Source organism: Polypterus senegalus, chromosome 11, assembly GCF_016835505.1.
Source record: "Polypterus senegalus isolate Bchr_013 chromosome 11, ASM1683550v1, whole genome shotgun sequence".
Classification (NCBI taxonomy): Eukaryota; Metazoa; Chordata; class Cladistia; order Polypteriformes; family Polypteridae; genus Polypterus; species Polypterus senegalus.
In genome coordinates this window covers 164,207,167-164,220,952 of record NC_053164.1, presented here as the reverse complement: position 1 = coordinate 164,220,952, position 13,786 = coordinate 164,207,167, and the positions used below count along the sequence as shown (strand labels likewise).

The window sequence follows — 13,786 nt, the reverse complement described above, 5'->3', positions numbered from 1 at the left end:
GATCTGAGACAGCAGCATAAACCTGCACTGCACACATTCTTAAAACAATTTACTTACAGTACTTGCACTGTGGTTGGAGATTAAATAGCTTAGTTTTTAGAGGATACTAGGTAATTAGTCTTGAAATACATTTCTATAGCATAAAACAGGACCAACTATCACTAAATACACATATTGTTACAGTCCTTTATAACAGGACCTTTTAAAATGCAATGTAAAAAAGAATCCAATTTTTAAACTAGTCTTCAAATGCACCCCAATCTATATATCATTATTTTTATGTGCTTTATCAAGAGCTGGATGGTGGGGGATGGAGTCTAATCTGTAAACTAGGAACCAAAACCAGGATGCAGCACAAATTACACACCAGCACTAAATTCTCTGGCAAAAAAACACACTAACTTTTGTCATTTCTACACTCTCTTTCATCTAAAGTGAACTTATTTTCTTTCTCTACAGCTCTTTTTTACAGGGCTTGCACAAAATATGAAATAAAAAAAAAATGTTTTATATTGATGGGATCCAATAGAAACACTTCAGTTTGACACTTTATTTTCTGCATATGTACACAAATGCACTGATTTTTTTTTTACAAAACCATGGACTGACCAATTTGATGTGTAGCATTTTGTGTACATAAAAAATGCTGAGCTAATGACTAAAACATGCATATGGAGCAAAATGCTGACATCCCTTTTGAGTACAGAATTTGGAATACAGGCAATCTAAGATCACTTTACAATAGGAGAGCTGAGATTTTTAACTGATAATAATACTCACAAGAAACTGATTCCAGAATGCTTAATATATTTTAAATACTACCCTAAAGATGAACTGAACAGAAAGTGAGTTATGTGATCATTTATTTCACTGTCATTTAATTTATTTACACTTCATCATCAACTTTCTGTACTCAGTCTCTGAATTTAGAAAAAATTATTGTTCAGGTCTTTATTAAAAATGCACAAGATACTTTCTCATAAATATCATATATACACTGTACATGCATTAGTTCTCATTTCATGTTCTATTCTGTTAAATTACCTGAGGTAGAACTGTAGGTCCCTGTCCTGCAAGACGGTGCAGTGAACTGACCTGAGGAACCTTGAGGGGCACTGCTGAGATGGTTCCTAACATCTGGGGGGAAAAACACAATTACCAAATAAATATTATAAGCCAAAAATGAATCAAAGTTAAAGCAAACATCTGTTATAGTTTCCAAATAAATTAACAAATCTGTAATTTATTTTTAAAACTACTTCAAGAGTATATATAAATATAAAAAGGCAGTATTAGAATTTGTACACATTGTTACATGGAGGACAAATTAGAATGACTTTCTTTGTTTCTGTGATTACAGTACCAAGAACTCTTAAGAGTGGTGAATATATCTCCGTTTTAAATTTCTCAAAGAAGTGCACCTAGTGATACACCAACATCTGTATTGCGCCACATTCTACCAGAATAAACTTTTGATTTGGGACACAGGGGGGTGGGCTTCATTACAATTACTGCTTTCCTCTTGTTGTTGGTTGACAGCAGACAGTTACTGAAAGAAGCACATAAGTGAGAAGGCAAATACTGAACCTTGCGTAATCCAAGTATCAATGAATGTATAAAACACAGCGTGAATGGACCCTGACTGGGGAACCAAACAAACGCTCAGCTTATCAGCTTGAATGATCAACCCGACAACAGATGTCACTGCTGCTCATTTTTGCTGAAGTCTTTTTTGATACAAAAGGTTAATTAAACAGTTGCTGTTGTAGAAATCACAGTGGGAGTCTCATGACTCAGTGGACATAATCACCTGTAACCCATGCGTGATCACTTTTTTCTTTAATAGTACTGAGACTATTTTTTGTTATAAACATAAGAGTTTCACTGTCTCGCTTTTAGGTAAGTTTGCTCCTTATTCTGTATTAGCATACATACATACATAGTGGATTTATTTTCACACACATCACAATGTATCACAATTTGTGAATGATAAAGCATTACATATAGCTCTTGACAAGATTAGTTAATTCTTTGCAGTAATACCTGGATGGACTAATATGGTGTGTGGTGGCTTGTCTGGGGTTGGAATCCAAAGAGCGGTTTACAATTTATAGTGTTACCAGAGACAATGCCTTTAAAAACAAATTAAAAAATAACCCTGGTGATTTATATTATTTTACAAGTAGGACACCTTTAGGCACAAAACAATGAAATTACAACCACAGGACAGACAAACGTCAATCAATAGAGTCTTATAGGAGAAGTCAGAAACCGAAGTCAAGGAAACAATTATTTATTACCAAAAAGAAAAAACAATTAATTTTAATACTTTCTGATTTTGAAAGACTTTCCTTTATTTTCTATATAAAGAATAAAAAACCGGTCACTGCTCCCTTTCCCTTGGGGTCACTATGTTAACGACGCATGTGCAAAGGCACTATAGTAACAGGGAAGCACTGTAAGATGAAAAGTGCAATTCAGAGAGTGACATCATCAGCAAAGTAACAATTAAGAATATAAGTATGCAAAATGAAGCAAAATCCTTTTAATTCTCAGATGATCCTGACATTTAGCTTCGAGAAAAGAACTGATTTTATAAAGTCAACATTTACTGATCAAGCAATGGTAGTGTTGTATTTTGAAAAGAAAGAACAAGCAGAAGAGCAAACAACACAGCTGTGGTTATAATCGAGAAAATCACTCTGCAAGAAACAAAAACAAAATGGTAAAGACCATATGGAGGATAGTGTTACATTTAAATTTCGTTCCGTTTCATTTCTGTCTACAAGTAACGTAAAGACATGCTTTTCAATTGGTGTTTACCAAGGAGGCCAGGTACAAGTTTTTCATTGGGCTATGGAGGAGAATGGGACAATGGTGGTGGAGTTTGTACACTTTTTGAGTGAACAGTACATTTTGAAGTTTGTGACAAGTATTTTAAGAATTTATGTGTGTATGCTGGAATCAACTACTTCTGCAAAAGAACAATTACATTTGGAACACTAAAATAAATTATAGTTAGGAACAGCTCACTGCTGAAGAGTCTGACACTCATAAAAAAGTAACAAAGGAACACTGACAGGCTTTGCTTTCAATCCACTGCTCTTTTGCATGGTCTCTTGAGTATATAATTACTCATTATACATGATATATTTTACACATCTCACTACTCAGTTGTTTATTAATAATTGTTATTGCTGCGGTTTGCCTTTCTTTGACTAAATTCTGCAAACGCAATATATAGCTTGATTTGCACAACTGGATGTTAATACACTATTAAATGTGTTAAAGGACTATGCCTAATAAACTGCACTAGCACCTCAGTGTAATGTATTTGCTATACATTACACTATCCAGTTCATGACATAAATCATGTTTATATGTTTACTTTTTCAGTGCCCTTTTAATTACTTTGTTATGCAGCAGCAATTTGAAACTGAATTTCAGGTACAAATATTATGCAACTTTAAGCAAATATTTTTGTTTTGTTTCTAGTTTCACATATATTGCAGACATTTAGATTCTATTGAATACAATATTGGTAACTTCTGGATTAAATGGGATTTTGAAGATAATATATGTTGGTGGATATATTGTAAACATGGAATGCTTTAAAAATATTCATAAGTAACTGGTATGCTACATAGTTATTTTTCTTGTAGTTTAGTTTTACTGTCTTGATAATTTGTTTTTTATCCCTACAGTTAAAATCCATGCTCTTATTAAATGCCTTTAATGTAAACATTTCAGATAAATTGCAGTCTCTAAGAGAAAAACAATGATTATCATCATTATGATGTTCTCTTGGCAGGATGTGGAAACAATTTTTTTCCAGTTTTATGTGCTTGTTTTCAAATAGCTTTCGAATGTTGCACCTTCCTTTCTACAGTATACTTGCCATCAATAAATTGGATTTTGCAGTATGTGTGAATACCGTGTTGTGGTAAAGATGGAAAATGTTTCCATGGCAACAGGAAAGATAAAATTCTTATGTTGAAAGGGCATTCATTGAAGTAACTGCTGCATCTTTTTTTACCTAACGTACATTCATTTATTCTTTATGAATGCAGCAAGTAACCTTGAGCTAACTTTTTCTAAATTCTAGTTGTGCTTAAAAAACAAGTTTTGGAGTTTGTTTAAAAGCTAATACTAGCTAAATGGACTTGAACATTGAACTCTGCTTTTTAAATGGCAGATCATCAGTGTTGCACAGCGAACACTAAGCACAACGATTACAAGACCACTCATTCAGCCTTATGAATTGCAAAAGCTGATATTAAGTCATTCATATCTCCATTAGCCTTTAAGAACAAATAACATAGCACACATGAGGCAAGCATACACACGTGCATATATAAAGTATTTAAAAACATTTCATTACTTTTGCTTGTAAGTATAGTGACACCATCTTCGAACATATACCTGTAAAGCATAATCTATGTTTGTTTGTTTCTGCTTTATGCACAGCTTTGTTTATCAAGCCTTGAAATCTGGCACTCAGATACCTCTCATCATAAATCACCTTTTCGACATATAACTTTCGGCCTTCAAGAGTGAGTGAGCGGCAAGACATACTACAGTGTGATCTATCAAAAGAGAAACAGTTTCTCACAGGGTGTGATGGCAGTATGATGATTTACATGCTTGTCTTTTAACCAAGAAATCCAGGTCTTATTCCCTCCTCTTACATTTAGCTTTTTCTTTAATCAAGCATGTCCCTCACTGTACAGCCTGAAGCTATCCTGAGAATGGGCCATATTTTTTTATGGTTATTTACTGCAATTTGGGTTTGCAAATGTAATTTCTCACTATTACACCACCACCACCCCAACTTGCCTGGCACAGTTCACCATTCGTGGCTTCACTCTATTGTGGATTTTATATGTAAGCATATCTAAATATATAACGCGGATTTTCTGCTGCTTCGTAGGTTCTGCGGACAATGGGTCTTTTTACTTCCTGTACATGCTTCCTCAGTTGGTTTGCAGAGTTGATTTCATACAAGGGACGCTATTGGCGGATGGCTGAGAAGCTAACGAATCAGAGCACGCAGTTAAGTTCTTGTGTGCTGAATGGCTAAGTGATGGAGCGCCAAATTTCGATTCTGCGGCGTTAACCAAGAAGTCTTGTCTCGCTCATTCGGCATCAATGTGTTTTGCTGTGTAAAGAGTTAACTTTTGTGCTCTTTTGCGTTTATCTTTGTGCATAGTCAAGCCCTTCATTATGGCTCCAAAACGATCTGTTCCTGCTACTGTTTCAGGGGCCGTGCCCAAGCGCCAACAGAAGATGTTAATGATTGTCGAAAAGGTAAAAGTTCTGGATATGTTATAGGAAGGGAAAAGCTACACCGCTGTAGGATGCCATTATGGCATCAATGAGGCTACGATTCTTTTTAATTACAAAGTAGGAAAGGAATATAAGATCTACGGCCGCAGTGTCCTTTTAACCAGGGTGCAAAACGAGTTGTAAGTGGATGTAATAAGGTAGTAGTCTGGATGGAATCTGCTTTAGGGATTTGGATTGAAGACTGCCAGAAGAACAACGGCGGTGCTACACAGTCGCCTGAAGAGGCTCCTTTAGAAGAGCTGTAACGCTCTCCTTTGTTGTGCAGTAAAACTAAACTCATCGTTATTGGACAAGTCATCGTGTCATTGTTGATGAGTAATCATAATTAATTTTTTACTTAATACTTAGTACATGTACGTACGTTTAGTGTCACTATACACACATTTACTGTATACAAATTTTTCTTGCATTGTATGTATTTATTTCTGGTGGCCTGTCTATCGTAATGGCTGTAACATATGTGATATCGGAGACACTCGATATCTTTAAAATAATATTTAGGTTTTACTGTATATAAACAGTGTGTTTACATAATAATAATAATTTCAATGAATCTCACCTAATATCTAAGAAAATACAAAGGGTTTATGCTGTATAATTGTACGAGGAATATTTATAAACAGCGTGGGAGAGTTTATAAGGGCTTAAAATATATAAAAAATAACCATACAAGCATATGGTTTCTATTTCGCAGATTTTTACCTATCGCGGGGGGTTCTGGAACGCAACCCCCACGATCGAGGAGGGATTACTGTATTTGAAACAGCATAAGTCTGTTTTTAGACATATAGCTTTCAGCCTTGACTCCTGGGGTTGGCTTGGGATTAATGTGGTTGTAACCCCAGGGCTGACTCAAATCTCATACTGGATTGTATTTAGCCTAAATGAAATAATTCTTCCCAATTTAAATTTAAAGTAAAGTTTGGAAATAATACCTAGGCAGTATTGGAACACCGAGTTACAGTTTCAAAATAGAGAATGGTATGAAATACTACAGTGTGATCTGTCAACAGGAAAGATGTGCTTTATAGGCTGTGATGGTAGTGTGATGATTAGCAGATTTGCTTTTCAGTCTAGGGAGCTGAGCTTGATTCCATTCCATTACATACAACATTTTCTTTAATAAAGCAATTATTTTATGATTTTTTCATGGCACCAAACCACTGTCTCCTGACTTATCTAATATAAGCCATTATACTTGTTGAAGACAGGAAATAGAATATTTGTATAAATATTAGAAATTTCTTTGCTTATTAGTGCCTTCAGCGCCTTTCCTCTGTATCCTTGTATGTCTCTCTTGCCTAGTGCTCCCCTTTGAAGTGTGCTCCTATAAAGCCTGGTTCTGAAACTGTCATTTTGAAGTGCCTTGATGGTTTCCTATTCTCTTTTCGATTACCACCAATGGTAGACAGGCCCCTATTGCCCAATGTGAAAACATCATTCATAGTGTTGCGATCACCTCTCATTTTTTAAAAGAGACTCTCATTACTCCTTCTGTGCTTTTACTCATGTGTCTCAGTCTCTCTTACCCAGCACTTCCTCTGTCAATCACGTCTCCAAAGCCAAACTGACCAATCGGATTGTTTGAATGGACAAGACACACACGCACATCCACACAGACAATACTGTTTTATTACATAGCAGATAATTTGGCGTTATTTGTATCAGAAGAAAACCAAGAATATTGTATACAGAAACACTTTCCAGTGCTAACAACAGTTATGAACTACATGCAAAAATAATAAATATTAGCTGATATATTCCTATAATATATGTAGTGTTTACCAATTTATTTTTCATATTTTTATTTCCATCACTCAAAAGTACTTCTCAATTTTCTATTTTCCAATAGAGCATGAGCTACATTGAAAAAAGATTGTTTTCTCTTTCCTAAAGAAATTTGTGTACTATACATTGAAATTAATCTAATTAACAAAATATTTTGCTTTAAATATACTGTAGATAGTATCTATTCCATATTAGGAATAATCTACTAAAACATAAATTGTAATGCACAAAATATACAGTATGTACACCACTATAATTTTATGAGCCATTTTTTTCTATGTCTCTCTATTATAAAAGAAAATACTGAGAGGGAGACTAGGGAGACGAGACGTGATCTTCTCAGAAGAGAATTTGACATCCCGCGAGAGACACTTTAACGTCACATGAAGACAATTTGACGTCCCATGAGAGACACTCTAACGTCACGCAAGACAAGGCAGTGAGACAACACAAAACAAGTTCACAGACATCTAACCAAGCAGGTGTTGGGATGCTTTTGGGTTTTTGACAGTGCTTCCAGCTCTTAAAACAATGACAAGCAGAGCATGCAGCTTGCCAGCAGCAGCAGCAGGAAGCCAGCAGATGATCCAACCACTTCTCCTTAGTGCATGTTCAGCCTGCCCCTCCCCCTCCCCATTCACAACGCGAGCGGCAGAGACACGAAGTGGCAAAAGCACAGCTGCTGTAAAGGCTTTTAAATGATCTACGTGCAGCATGACAAAAAGAACACGCAACTCGCCAGCAGCAGCAGAAAGACAGCAGATGATCTGACAACATCTCCTTAGCGTGCGTTCAGCTGCCCCCTTCACAACACGAGCAGCGTTATACGTACTGTGAGAAAGATTTAACCATGCCTGGGGCCGGAAAAAAAAGGACAAGTATTGTTTTTACAAAAATTTTAAAGTAGAAGTGAAAAGTCCCATGAAAATAAAAATCTCTTTAAATTGTATATCCAGTAAACCAAACCCGGGGGTGGGCGAGCGAAACGAGTGTTTTAAAACTTCTTGATAAGCATAGAATATTCAAAAAGAAAGACCTGATGATATTTTTCTGCCACTGTTTCACACATAAATTGCCACAAAGACAGAATATGTATACTGTGAAATGATTGGAAAATATGAAAAAGTACATTATACAAAGACAAATGGCAGATTCGGAGTTTACGAAATTATAAACCTTCAAGGTTTATTATTGTCATCAGAAGCAGTCTGCGGAAAAAAAAATGTTTAGAATTAATACAGTCAACATATATACAATACAGTATTTACAAATGTCTGGGGACAACCTTTGATTCAGGTGACATCAATACAAATCCCACGATTTTGTCACCATGCTGCACAACATCAGCATAAACTAATAAGATGAAATACAGTAGATTATGCTTTAAAGATACATTAGGTAAAATATAAAGATGCTTTGGGGAAAAAGGGCTTTTAGAATAACATTCATCCTTTTCTCCAGGGTTGCAAGAAGCTGATGCCTATTTTAGCAACAAGGTGTGGAAGGTGCGAACCAACACTAGGCGGGGCACCCATCCATTACACTGGGCTAGTTTTGAGCTGCTAATTAGCCGAACTGGAACTGGAAGGGAAAGCAGTGCTTAACGGAACACCTATGCAGAAGCAAGAAAATAATGGTACAATCCACATATTCTTCGATTAAGCAATATTCTAGAAAAATGGTTTTAGAAAAAGGATACCTGCATCAATGAAATACGGCAATGTTATATACAGCAGGTTCAGGCAATGGAAAAGAGAATATATCATTTTTGATAAAAATATAAAATATCTGCAAGGCCCTGTACCTATAGCCTTTTATGATAACTTTTTTATTTTCTTAAATAAGATGTCAGTGGCATGGCTTGCTTTAAAAATAGAAATCACCACACATTTAAGAACTAAAAGTCTAATCATATCAAGCATTTTTTCAGGCTCTAAGTAAGTCCTTTTCCCCCATCTACTGGCAGAAAAATATGTTGTTTTTAGTTAGGGAAGAAGATATCACTGCCTCACTGCTTCAATGTACAAATATGCCAAATTGACTACCAAGATATTTTTATAGGCATAAGTGTATGAAATCTGGGAAAGAAAATTTTCAGAAGCTGGTTTGAACCAAGGAGTGTTGTTAGACAATACCTTGAGGGAATGGGATCCCTAACTCTACAGCAAAAAGTCCACAATTATGGCCACTTGGTTGCTGCATATTATGGGAAATCAGGATGCCTTGTTCCCTCTAAAGAAAGATGATCATAGCCTATATTACCCTCCAGGCAGAGGTGCAAAGTCAAGAGTTTATCGAGGTCTGTAGAGTCCCTGCACCCACTTGGCCAACACACAGGTATAGATGCCCCCTCTTTTAGGTTGTAGCAGGGAGCCCTGCCCAAAAACACTAAATTCCAGCTTTGGATGAGGAGTGTGGAGAATTCAGCTTAGCCACAATACTGGGTGACAGGTTCTTAAATTAAGAAGGATCACAGTGTAATGGACCAAGGGTGAAGTTAGGAAAAAGATTTGTGTTCAGGAGCCAGAACTTGAAGTGGGCCAGCACTTATTGATAATGTGTATCAGCACTTTCACATTATTGTTTGGAGTGCATGGAGTTTTTTCATGCATATCAGCAGTGTTTGAAGTCAGCAGGGTACTACCCAGTATGCAGTACTGGCACTTCACATAGCATCTCAGTGTTATCATCTTTTTTAACCAGTTGCTGTTTCCTATTTCCTAGGAATTTTATGGTTGAAACTTGTTTATGTAGAAGGGGATGCCACTATCAGCCTACTGCATTAACTGAACAGTACTGCCTCTTCTTGTTTTCCGCTTCAACCACTATCAGCAATAAATGTGTGAGGTACTCAAGAAATGGCTGTTCATGTCCCAAGGCATACAAAGTTTGGAAAAAAAACAGATGAGTATATGTATAGGCAAGTTTTAAACAAACAGATATGTTTCAGTGAGACAGAGTAAGTATCCATTCATAGTAAGACTTTCATTAGTTCTTATAAATACATTTACATTTACAAACACATAAAAAGTAATAACTTGTCTTGAATACTGCATGCACAATTTACAGTATGTGCTCACATGAACTCTTTTGTCCTCTCTACTATTGATGTCCAAATACCGCTCATACATGGAAAAGGTAACTTAATAAAGACCTTTTGAGGTAAAGTATAAACTAAGAATGAGATGAGGAAAGCTCCATGTGGTGTTTTTATTTGTAAAGCTTTTAATTTTTATGTTCTATGTACACAAAGTCTTGGGCAATGCAGTGGTAACTCTACTGCTTCACACTAAGAAGACCAGGGTTCACGTCCCGGGTCCTCCCTGCGTGGAGTTTGCATGCTCTCCCTGTGTTTGTCTGGGCTACCTCTGGATTCTATAGTTTCCTCCCACGGTCCAAAAACATACTGTAAATTGTCGATCCTAAACTAGCCCTAGTGTGTGGTTGGGGTGGATGTGTGTGTATGTGTTCACCCTGTGATGGACTGGCACCCTATACAGGGTTTGTTCCTGTCTTGCACCCTATGCTAACTGGGATAGGCTCCAGCAGACCCCCATGACCCTGAGAGGGTTAGGAAATGACTGATTGACTGACAGAAAGTCTTATACATTGCATATTTTTTACTTCCAATGTTACTTTAATACATTTCTAACGTCAAAAGCTTTAATACTGATCTATTCATACACGACTTAATAAAACCAAAACAAAAACTACACTAAGGTACTATATTTATATATGAAAAGTTAGTTTAGAAGTACTAAAATAAAGAAATTATTTTAAAATGGGGAGGCACATTAATGCAGTGTTTAGCACTGCTGCATCACAGAAACTGAATTCATATCTCGTGCCCAGTCATTAGGCATGTTCAAACAGCTCATTCTACCCATGTCTGTGTGTTTTTTTCATGCAGGTTAGGTTAAGCGGCAATTCCAAGTTGTCCCTGTAGATGAGTGCGTGAGTAGGCTCTGTAATGGCCTGGCAAACTATGCAGTGTTGTTGGCTGCCATGTGCCTAGTGCTGCCAAGATATGCTCAACCACAACTCTGAAATGGATTTGTCTGGTTTGAGAAAGTTATGTTGTTTTTAAACTTAAGTTTAATACTGTGCTCTTCAGTTTTGTTGAGTGATCTCATTTTCTTCTCTGAAATGAGACATGGTACATTAACAAAGACTAAAAAGGTCACAGGAAAGTCATAGTCTTACAAGTACTGTGCTTACGACAAGTCCCAATAAAATCATTAATTTCTATATATATTCCAAGCATGACACATAGATCCCGAGCAGGAAGTCTTCCTTGGCTTTTCCCTTACTACATTATACCCTTAGAGTGCATCTGCCTGTCTTATTGCTTGTTGATTGACCCAGACTGTCTAAACTGGCATGAAAGATGCCCTCCATTAATCAGTTTGATATTAATCCTACTCCATGCCACCCTGGTGCATATTTGCACCAAGCAATCTTCTGGGAGCTGGACAACCTTTCACAAGTAATTAACATTAATTCTTTTTACCAAATGTAACAAAAGCATGATTGTTAGTTCTATTGGTTGAATATATGACATGCATTTATACTATTGTCCCATGAAAGTGTACAATAAAGGGACAATAAATGGAAATAGCAAATGAAGAAAAGTTTCAAAGATGTACAGGCTAGAAAGACCATTTGGCATTGTTAGCAGCACTGTGTCAAACTGCATTGAAACGTGAAAGTTTTTAAAGGCTAGGTGTCAATCACACACGTATCAACATTAAATCACAATGCTTTAGTGTAGCATAGTAAACAATCAGGTTTACTCTGTTTCACAAATCTAAGGAGCAAAACAAAAATTCAACATCTTGATAACTGTTTAAATGAAGCTGGAAACAATACTAAGGAAGGGCATTTCTCTTTCTCAAGGAATTGTTGCCTGTATTTTCTATTACAGATTCACTACATCATGAGATTACAGAATAAGATATATATTTATATTTAAATTTCAAACAGAAATAAACTGTTCTTATGTCAGTATCACCAGGATAGAACCACACTGCTGTGAAACTCATACAGTTTCATCCTATCTGTAGCCGAATCTTTTCTTATACTATTAGTGTAATGTCTGGACAGCAAGAAGATGAAACTTTTAGTGATGCTGTTTAAAATGAATCAGTGGATGGAAGAAAGGCAGTTAATGAACAAAATCGTGGTTAGATCAGTCTAATGTCATTGCACTAGCAATGGCACAAGAGACAGGCAAAGATGATGTTGAAAAAACAATACAAGCAGTCAATGATTTCCACAACTTACAAAAGACAAGAAAATAGCAAGATGACAAAATCTTAAGTAGACTCAACAACAAAGCAATTACAAAATGCAGCTGAGTTTATCAGTAACTGCTGTGACTGCCATTACATTGTTCTTCAATTTGTTTCAGTTTTTTCATAACCATACCATCAGTTAATTGTCAAAGGCAAACTGGAGTACATAAGTGCCAAATATAGTATAACAGTTTAGGGGCAAGCAGAAGAAGGGGCTATACACATGGACGTATATCACTGCTGGTTAGAAATTCTCCCATCTGCAGAGCTGATAGAGCTCTCCTATTTGGCTCACCAAGATGTAATCCAAACATATTCACGTCATAACTGGAAGGCCGCAGGAGAGAAAAAAGTTGTATTTAATTATTTTATTACAAGAATGTACTGCCATGCTTAGACTTTTAAGTTTATAGGCAAGACATGTCCTACTACTAGTAAAATGCCTAACCTTAGCGAAAATTCTTTTGGAAACTTTGTGGAAATATTCAAAACTGATTTTTGGCAAACTTGTTTACTACTTCAGCATTGTCTTTCTGGTCATTGATTTGGTTGTGCCCATTAATAAGTAAATAAACTTGTTAGTTACAATTTGGAAGATATGACCTTAAAAGATTTAAGTAGTATACTTGCCACCTAACTATATCAAAAATTGTCTTTCCTACAAACAGTATCTCCATCATAATGAACATACTCCCAAAGTCTTTTAGAGGTAGAGGTATGTTACATTGTTTTCATGAATTGTTTTTACAATCAAGTTAAGCAACTTGCTCAAGGGTTGCAAAGTGGAAGGACTAAAATAGCAATATAGGTGTTTAAAGTCTGCTGCTATAGCCAATACACCACCACACTGCTTGCTTAACAGGAATAATTAGTTGTAACATATTGGGATGTGTGTTGTAAGAAAAAGTTAATATATCTAGCTTGGTACTTATGTCTGACTCGGTCCTGAAAGCATACAATAGCGCCAGTATATGGCAGATTTTGACTGATGATTAAAAAAATTCCATAATCTTTTCCAATGTAGATTTATGTAAATTTTCTAAAACATTTTTGTTAAGTACATAAACAACAACAGAAATTCAAACATAACAACTAGTATGCTCCTTAACTCAGCTATTATGTTACATAAACTGCATATTTAGTTTCTAAAATAGGATTAAGTGTATTTTAATATGTAGATGGGGCACAAAAACAAAAGTAATCATTATGTTTCTCTCTTGAAATAAAATCACAAACAGAATATGAAATAAACCTCAATACAAACATCCAAATTTGTTGATGAATGGTAATTTTAACCTAGTTTTCAGGAATGTTTATTTAAGTAAGAAGCCTGCATTAATGAATATTAAAAGGATAAT

General features: G+C 35.8%; 1 protein-coding gene across 4 annotated transcripts in view; it reads right to left on the bottom strand.

The window, feature by feature from the left end:
* phf21b (PHD finger protein 21B) overlaps positions 1–13,786 on the bottom strand; it is a 147,354-nt gene that overhangs the window by 39,122 nt on the left and 94,446 nt on the right. For all 4 annotated transcript variants that reach the window (XM_039770009.1, XM_039770011.1, XM_039770010.1 and 1 more), the window contains one exon: positions 1,045–1,137. In XM_039770009.1, the coding sequence (XP_039625943.1) occupies positions 1,045–1,137 (93 nt within the window). The remainder of the gene's footprint in view (positions 1–1,044; positions 1,138–13,786) is intronic.